The sequence below is a fragment of the Lineus longissimus genome, chromosome 3 (genome assembly GCF_910592395.1).
Source record: "Lineus longissimus chromosome 3, tnLinLong1.2, whole genome shotgun sequence".
Taxonomy (NCBI): domain Eukaryota; kingdom Metazoa; phylum Nemertea; class Pilidiophora; order Heteronemertea; family Lineidae; genus Lineus; species Lineus longissimus.
Window position 1 is genome coordinate 3,914,987 of NC_088310.1, and position 8,928 is coordinate 3,923,914.

Below are 8,928 nucleotides of genomic sequence, written 5' to 3' on the forward strand. Positions count from 1 at the left end.
AGAGCAACAAAGAGGCCGGCCCACAAAAAAAGACTCGTGCTCAGTTGATTTTTGGCCAAAAAGATGCTTTCAAGGGGGTCATTCTGATCAAATTGGCATGCACGTTTGGAAAAGCGGCTGATGTCTCGTGGATGTTCCACCAGTATGATGGGGCAAGTCTTCCAAGGAAGGCAGCAGTCACCTAGTTTAATGAACTCCCGCCCAGTAAATCTTATTAATACTCAAGCATTTCGTGACAGTTATCACCAACGAAATTGATTCTAAACTTCATGAAATATTCACTTGATGACACATTGTTTGGGATCAGTTCCAGAATGTCTCTAGAATCAATCTGACCAGTCTGTCAGATTAATATTTCAAACCAGATGGAATAAGGTTTGATCAATCTCAAGTACGCCCTGTATACAGGACTCCTTCGTATTCTTTAATTGCAACCAAGGAGACCAGGACCTCGTCACCAAGCGCCCGATGAATTTGTAATTATTATTGACATGTTTCGTCTCGTGTGGGGGCAATGGGCATAGGATAAAAGATATGATTCGTGATAGTGATAGGTGTATCTTAGCCGAAGCCAAAGGCCAAAATGGCGAAAGTGCTATGAAGGCATCAACCACTACTCATCCTGAGCTTTAGGACCTTTTACTCGGCACTTATTGAATGTGTGGGAGGGGAGGTGCAGGGAGCTTCCGATTGACCCCCGATATTCGAGAATTCCTATAGCAGGAAAGTAAGCGGACGTATCGTTGTAGACGATGATCGAGGCATTTCAAATTATTGGCCTGAAGTATTTTTACTATCCATTTAAATATGAGTTGCATGTACACCAGAAACTGCTAGTAGTAGACTGTACTATAAATGGAAGTGCATCCAAAACTGTGTGAATAATTTTTAAGTAACCTTTAACAAACTGCACTTATTCCCATTTCGATAGTATTTCTCTCATCAAATGTTCATCATGCAATACAAAGCATCTGCTAATATCTCATGAACAATAGGCCTGCTAGCTATTGATTTCTTGATTTGCTGGGAATAGAACCTCCATACACGCTGACCAAAGGAAACTGACGGCGATGAAGGTTTGCACTTATGCAATGCTCAGTTCAATAGGCAATTTTTAAGATCGATTGGTGAGTATGGGCATGGATTCGCTCGCTCACGAATGGGTTCAAAATGTTAATCCTTTATGAAATTAGTTAATATAATCATCATACATGTACAATGTAGTACGAATACGTTCTAGATGCTATTCCTTTATGAAATTAGTAAATATGTCATCATACATGTAGTTTAATAAGTTGATCCCGCGGTAACCAGTGTGCTGTTTGCAATGCTTAAGTTTTAAAACACTGAATGAGGAAGAAGGTGTAAATAGTCAAATGGAATACCGTATTATCTATATATAATCCATCCCTCTGGTAACTATGGCTCCTACTCGTACGTCAGAATGCACACTGAGGCCTAGAAAACATTATCGATAAATCATTTTTATGAAGTTGGCTTCTATTCACTGAATTATCGTTATAATCCGTTTGAGAGACCTCGCGAGGCTTTTGTTACGTGACACAGCGTCGACAGGTTCGCGCATTAGGACCTAAGCAACTGGGGAAACACAGGATACTGTGTGGTGAATGGTCTCTAAGCAAAAGAACGCGGATTATTAACCATGCTCGTAAAAAGACAGAAACCAGTTGAAGGTAACGCTGAACGAGTGGAGAAATGTTTTGTTCTAAGGATATGTTCTCGACTGGAGGTATTCGATTTTTCATTTGCTAAGTTTGCTGGATATATTGTTGACTTGTAAATAAGGAGCCAAGTTTGTTATGTTATAAAAATGTTTTTGTGGCGATTGATTGCCGCTCATCTGCTGTCGATCGGAATCATTATGTTACGTGTTTGCTATTAAGCTCCGCCAGTCCTTTCTTGCCAAAAACCTTTTTTTGTAAATTCGTGTGTCAACAAGATCTCGTCAGCATGTTTTTCTTGCCAATCAATACCACATTTGGCTTTGTTTATCAAGAACAATTTAGCCAATGAATCCATTCAATAACACAGCTGAAAGGACTGCAATTCTAAGAGATGTGCCTTCCGCGTTAGCGCTGAATTGACCAGTCAACCATTTGGAATATGGGGAAAAATTAAAAGGGAAGACATTGGAGAATTGTCAGCAAAAAAGCCAGTTTCGTTGAGTAAATGTCGATGTTAGTTATTAGCTCGGCAAAGGAAACTGACCATAAGGCATCGGATGTAAGCGGCAAAACCAAGACGGAAAAGGCCCGTGGTGGAATCAAATCTTTAGTGATATAGAAACCTTTATATGAGCTTGACAAGGTACGTAATTATACACCTTGCCACATTTGGTGTCTACCCCAAGTTCCAGGAGTAAATGTGATATAGAGATACGGTAACCAGAAAAGTTTAACTTAAAGAAAATAGGTTTCACATGCAATATAACTTTAACCAAGAATCACTCACGCTTCACGGTGAATGTGCATTTCCGCCAATACTGCATGGTCGAGCGCAACTTTTCATTACTGGATGTTAATAGTCTTGCTTTTAATATTGGTATGGATGTTTTATTGATAAGAAACTTTCTATAAGACGGACCGTAGCAATCATAGATTAACCAATGTCGCCTTGGCTACTTGTATGCTGGCTTTGACTATGGCTACTGGTGAGCGACCAGTAGCTTCAAGTGAATCGAACACAGAAGCGGCGGAACAGGCTGGTTTAGATCAGAAGCGGGGTAACTTGACACGGAGGGCGACTCTTTGGAATCAGTTTGACGCTCTGATGCGGGCGCAGAGCTCCACGTCTTCGGATCAAAAAAGCCCTGATAAAGACAATGACGGGAAAGAAAGCGAAAACACTGGAAATTCGAAAAAGGAACCAGTTGCTACCAAAAATTCTGATGGCAATGCAGCAAAAACTATCAGGAAGATTGGGCAGGATGTTATAAAAGCTGGAAAGAGAGAGAGGCATAATAGCGAAGGTAGCGATGAAAAGCAATCAAAATGTGTCAAGATGGATAAATTATCGAGGAGCAAGTCTGTCTCCTTGAAGGCTACCGCGAGTGAAAGCAAACACAAAGGGCGAAAAACGGTCGAAACCACTGGTATCGGTGAACTTGATGATACCCAAGAACCGAAGGGAACCATAGGAAAGATAAAGGCTGTCGCATTGAGATCTGGTCAAGATGGATCTGATGAGAAATCTACCTCACGTAAATCTGCAGATACTGCTGCTGCGGCTGAAGCAAAAAACATAGATGGCGGTCAACTGCGACAGAAAATGAGTGTGGAAAGGACGTCCAAGGGGACAAAAGACGCTACCATGGAAAAAGGTATTTGTAAGTCAAGTAGTGATGGTGCAGGGAAAATTTCAGTTGATTCTGGGTCTGTTGAGAAGAATGGTCATTCTGGAACCCGAAGTACCGGTGAAGATATGACTGTGAGGGAATCAGGGATTGACCGGTCACGGACTGGGGGAAGCCCTCATAGTGGGTGTTTACGTGTATCTGACAATCTTAACCAGAGTCGTCCTCATAGTCAAGAAAGTGGTGCAAGCCAGCGTACGGATAATCTAGAGGAACCTCTGACATTCAGCAGGCCCGGGAGCAGCGGCAGTGAATATAATCACCGAAGTGATGTGAACTTGTCAGAGTCCCTTAACCGCTGGGTCACCCACTTGACCACGGAGCAGACCGACTCGCCGCGGACTTCGCCCCGTATGACAGCATCAGTCAGTCCACTTCCCGGGGATTATCCATCGTACGGGAAACCCGTCATGCCAGGCTACAAGCCCATGTCAACCAAACAAGAATCTCTAGTGCTTCCCAGACCGGCCCGTGTGGTGGAGCCGCTCCATCCCAACCCGAGTCTTCGGGACTGTATTCCCATCATGCCAAAGTCTGCTGCCATCGTGTGCTTCCTCCTCAACATCCTAGTACCCGGACTAGGTAAGTTATTTTCCGACGATATTTTCCAACGGTGGCTACATGTAAGTGCATTTTTATTGCGAAAATGAACAATGCCAACCAAGGGCTGGGCACTTGGTCAATTGATAATGTGGCAAAGTTTGGTACATTCTAAGTCATTGCTACTTCTAATAAGTCAGGTCATTGTTTAATGGAAAAGGATTTTTACAATGGATTCAGCATCAACATTAATTAGATGTCAGCAACTGACACATTGCCAATGTACCACATGTTTTTTGCCTATCGGTTATTTTCCTATTCTTCTCGAGTTATTTCTGAACAACTCATATTTGATCGATATGACAATAGATTTATCCTCAGGCTCAGCGGTAAAAAGGCAGAAGGCGAAAAAAGAATACGTGACGTCATATTTTATGCGGAAAGAAATAATTATCAATCGTTTGTAAAATCAATTATATCATATCGCAAAATACTATATGTATTAAAAGAGGGATTCGTATACATGTAGTTTGTTACCTTGTAATTTATCGGATACCTCTGTCGACGAACATTCTTATATACTAACCTAGTTTCACATTTCACCACGCCGACTGTTTAAAATGGCCTGCACATGATGTCGATCATAATCATGTCTCACGCTTTTAGTAATACGTAACTTCTTTCTTCCAGGTACCTTTTTCTCTGCCTTTTCTCTGATGTGCTGCGGACGAACAAGGCCAATTGGTACCGACATCCTCAGTTGCTTCATGAACAACTGCTGGGCCGGCCTGTTACAGCTGCTGAGTACACCAGTCTTGCTAGTTGGCTGGATCTGGAGCATCATATGGGGACTTGTCTTCTTAGAGTTATCAGGTAAAGCATGCTATAATTTACATAACCTCAACCCTGCGGAGCCTGCCATGAAAACCTGCGAGATTTTAAGCATAAGTGACATTAATGGTTTTATGAACAACTTTTGCTCAGCCACCAATCAAGAAGCCAGAGGGAGAAACTACACAAAAATACATATGAAATTATCACTACACCTCGGTGTAACTGCATTAAGTACAATGTATAGCAAAGTACATGTACCAGTACTTGAAATTCTCTTGTAACGCATGAATATGAAACATGTCAATCGATGTTGAGAGTTACACTGCACTCGGCCTTTTTCTTTCAATTGTCCCTTTGGTTTCTTTTCAGCTAAGCCACCCGATGGAGAGGGATCCCCTCTAGCGCAATCGTCTACTACAGGTTCAAGAGCCTCGAACCTTAGCAGGATCGGTCAGTCTTCCAGGACATCTATCCGCAGCAGGGCGGTCCCCGGGCGTAGCGCTACAGTCGCCCCAATGGCATCCTCAGCAAGTCAAGACAGACCTCCCATCATCACGCTGCAGGAAGCACCGGTCATAATCAGCCATAACACCAATGCAGAGCCACACACCAGTCAACAACCACAGCCGGCAGCGAACCAGTCCAATTACAGGTATCACAGAATGATGCAGCGCCACCAGCGGGCCGCTGCGGCTAGCAACAATGAACTTCCTTTCCTCAGGACTGCTCATATGGACGACTTTGTACGCCTTAGTGCGTCAGTCTTTGGTATTGCTATGGTCCAAAGTGAAGGGGACAATGCGGCAGCAGCTGAGTCAGACCCAAATCAGAAATTATAACAATAGTGTATGGGATTCCATTGTTAGAAACGGCTCTTGGGAGCTGGGCCGAATCAAAAAGTATAACAATAGTGTAAGGGGATTCCATTGTTAGAAACGGCTCTTGGGAGCTGGACCGAATCAAAAAGTATAACAATAGTGTGAGGGAATCCATTGTTAGAAACGACTCATAGGGAGCTGGGCCGAATCAAAAAGTATAACAATAGTGTGAGGGGATTCCATTGTTAGTGACGACTCTTAGGGAGCTGGGCCGAATCAAAAAGTATAACAATAGTGTGAGGGGATTCCATTGTTAGTGACGACTCTTAGGGAGCTGGGCCGAATCAAAAAGTATAACAATAGTGTGAGGGGATTCCATTGTTAGAAACGACTCTTAGGGAGCTGGGCCGAATCAAAAAGTATAACAATAGCGTAGGGGATTCCATTGTTAGTGACGACTTCCGTAACAGCAGTTTTAGGACGTATGATTTTACTTTTAACTCGGGACGAGGCGTGTGACCATCTGCGTTATCATTGTGAAAGATAATTGTACGGTTTCTTGACGTCAATTCTATGCCCTCCCTAGAACTACTTATCTGTGATATTATTAGCCAGGAAAATCATTAACATGTATTATTTTTCGATATTTCACCAATTGTTGATAACTTTGCATGTTAGAATAGAAATTTTATTCTTGGTATCATAATGCCAATAATCACATGTCAACTGTCTTTATTGTGTTCTTTGTACACTATGATAAAACTTCAAACAACATATTATGGCTTCATCGTGTTTTTTTTATTTCCGTAAGTGTTTCACTATCGTCAAAATATTTTAGTACACCGCCAACTTGTATGTTACATACAGACAGACCGGTACATGATAGAAGCGAGAGCAAATGAATAGTTGTCATAATTATTTCTCTTAAACACGTACCGCTAGTGGCCAGGCCACGAGTTAATGTATTCCCAGGTAGATATCCTGCTGAGCGGAGTGGGCAGTATTTAGGTCTTGGTGATAGGTATAAATAGGTTGCTACGTCACTCGTAACGAAATACAACGTGGTTTTGGTGCACTTCCTGGATAAAATTCATCTCTTCACACACATAGTATTTGTGTTTTATTTGTGGTTTATGACCAAGGGCAATGTGCAGAATCTGTTATGTGATAATCTTCCACATGAGATATCCTGGTACAGTATTAGCCCACAGACTCTTGAGTTTTTGAGGGGTCATCTCAGGTTTTGGTGATGTGCATCCTATCTTGGTGATACCTGTATCCTGGTGTCTTTCAGTCATTTTCTATGATACACCCCCTTCCTTGGAGGTGGTGGGGTGATAGATCATTTATAGTTCATTGCACTCTTGACCTGAGGAAGTCAAATGATAGCTGGCAAAGTGTGTTACTGGGGGAAAATGGGATTGGGATGGTTTTGCCAGATGCCAAAGGTCTTTGAAGTGCTACTATAACAGTTTTTGAGTACATCAGGGTGCAGGAAGGATTGGGAGAGTCCATCCCTTATTTTGAGATGGGGAGAAAGGTAATTCTTTGAAAACATAATGCAATAGTAGGCTGTGTATCAAAGCTGAATCTTACAATGGCTGAACAAGAAAACTTTCAAAGTCTGAGTTCAGCATCAGTTGCTGGAGGGTCGTCAAATGAACATCCGTCACCAATTCCTGTACCTGTAAGATCGAGAGAAAAGGAGCGTTTGGAGAACCCAAGGAAGAGATTCCCATCTGACAGTCCTTCGAAAGTCCGAAAGAGGAAGGAAAAAAGCCAGAAGACATCATTTATTGTTCGGGGATGCTTAGAATTCAAGGCGAATTCTGAAAACGAAAAAGTCAACCTATTTGATGACATAGACGGCATAAAAAGACATCTTGGTGGAGGAACTGCCTCAAAGATAACCAATTACCAGCTTTTGAAGGAACTTGTCGATTTTTATAAACTGCACAACACGTTTGAGGGGGACAACGAAGATGCATCATCATCATCAACTGATAAATGCCAAAGTGAACCTAGTGGCACTTCTTACCAATACTGCCAGAAGAATGAAACCAAATCACCAATATATTTAATGACAGTTCAATCTTTGGACAATTTGTTGGACAGAGTTTGCTTGCACCACAGGACATGTACATCAAAAATGTCAGTCCGGGAGGAAAAAACTGCAAGAGATGGCCATGTCGGTCTATTTCATGTCACTTGCCAAACAGGCAAACACAACATATATTGGACGACTTCACCCCATGTGGAAGGAGGCAAATTTACGGTGAATCTAAGGATGGCCCATAGTTACTTTGTCTCAGGAATCCTGCCGAATCAGTATGAACGTATATGTGATGCAGCTGACATTGGAAAAATGGGAGACAAGACACTTACTAAATTCCAAGATTCGTATCTTCCTGTCACGGATGGAGTTGTGAAGGAGTCAAAATCAGATGCTTTGTTGGAAGAAATTGCTGCTTCTGTTGAAAGTACCGGCTTGGATGGTATTGACATTGCTACTGACGCTAGACATTGTTGGCGAAAAAATGCCCGCTTTACTGATGTTGTCTGCCTGGGCGAAAAGACGCATAAGGTCCTACAGAATGAGGTAATTTCAAAAGATGACGATCCAATCACTCAAAGGCACGAAATGGTGTGAACACGGAGGATCTATGAATATTTTGACAGAGAGAGTGTCCCAATCAGAGTGCATTCACATGATAACAATGCCTCGATCACTAAGTTTGTCCGTGTGGAACGCTCCCCAACCGTTACTTCTTTAGATACCTGGCATATGACAAAGGGTGTGGCCAAAGGAATGGCGAAACTGACAAAGGGGAGGAAATATTTAGAAGGAAGGTCTTGGTTTGTTGACTTGGCAGATAAGTCAGCATCTGTAAAAACTCATATATATTGGTGCATCAAACGCTGTGAGGGGGACACAGAAAGACTAAAAGCCAGCATAGATAATGTGATTGAGCACTATAAGAACAATCATGCCAATTGTCATCAGGAGTCCCCATGTCGGTCTGATCATGACTATGAACCCAGCAAGCGAGAAATATCTTCAGCCCCTGCAGAGGCAGCCCTCAAGAAGTATCTTCACAGTCTGTTGGTTTATAAATCACCGCATCTTTACATTGGATGCAGGGATACGCATTATGTCGAAAGTTTTAATAATTCTCTGCTCCAATATCACAACAAAAGAATCGTATTCGAAAGGGCCAACTACCAAATCCGAACCAACTTGTCAGTCCTGGACTGGAATGAGCACCAAGACAGCGAGGTGACGTCCACTGTGCTGGAAAAGGACTCTAGACATCCAAGGCGAATGGTGGGACGAGAAATCAAAAAGAAAAAGAGATTTAATTT

General features: G+C 42.3%; 1 protein-coding gene across 1 annotated transcript; it reads left to right on the forward strand.

The window, feature by feature from the left end:
- The first annotated feature begins 2,469 nt into the window (after positions 1-2,469).
- LOC135485086 (uncharacterized) lies at positions 2,470-5,688 on the forward strand. The gene is made up of 3 exons (XM_064766820.1): positions 2,470-3,955; positions 4,604-4,786; positions 5,117-5,688. The coding sequence occupies exons 1-3, from the start codon at positions 2,647-2,649 to the stop codon at positions 5,584-5,586; spliced, it is 1,962 nt and encodes a 653-aa protein (XP_064622890.1). The 5' UTR covers positions 2,470-2,646; the 3' UTR covers positions 5,587-5,688.
- The last annotated feature ends 3,240 nt before the right edge of the window (positions 5,689-8,928 follow it).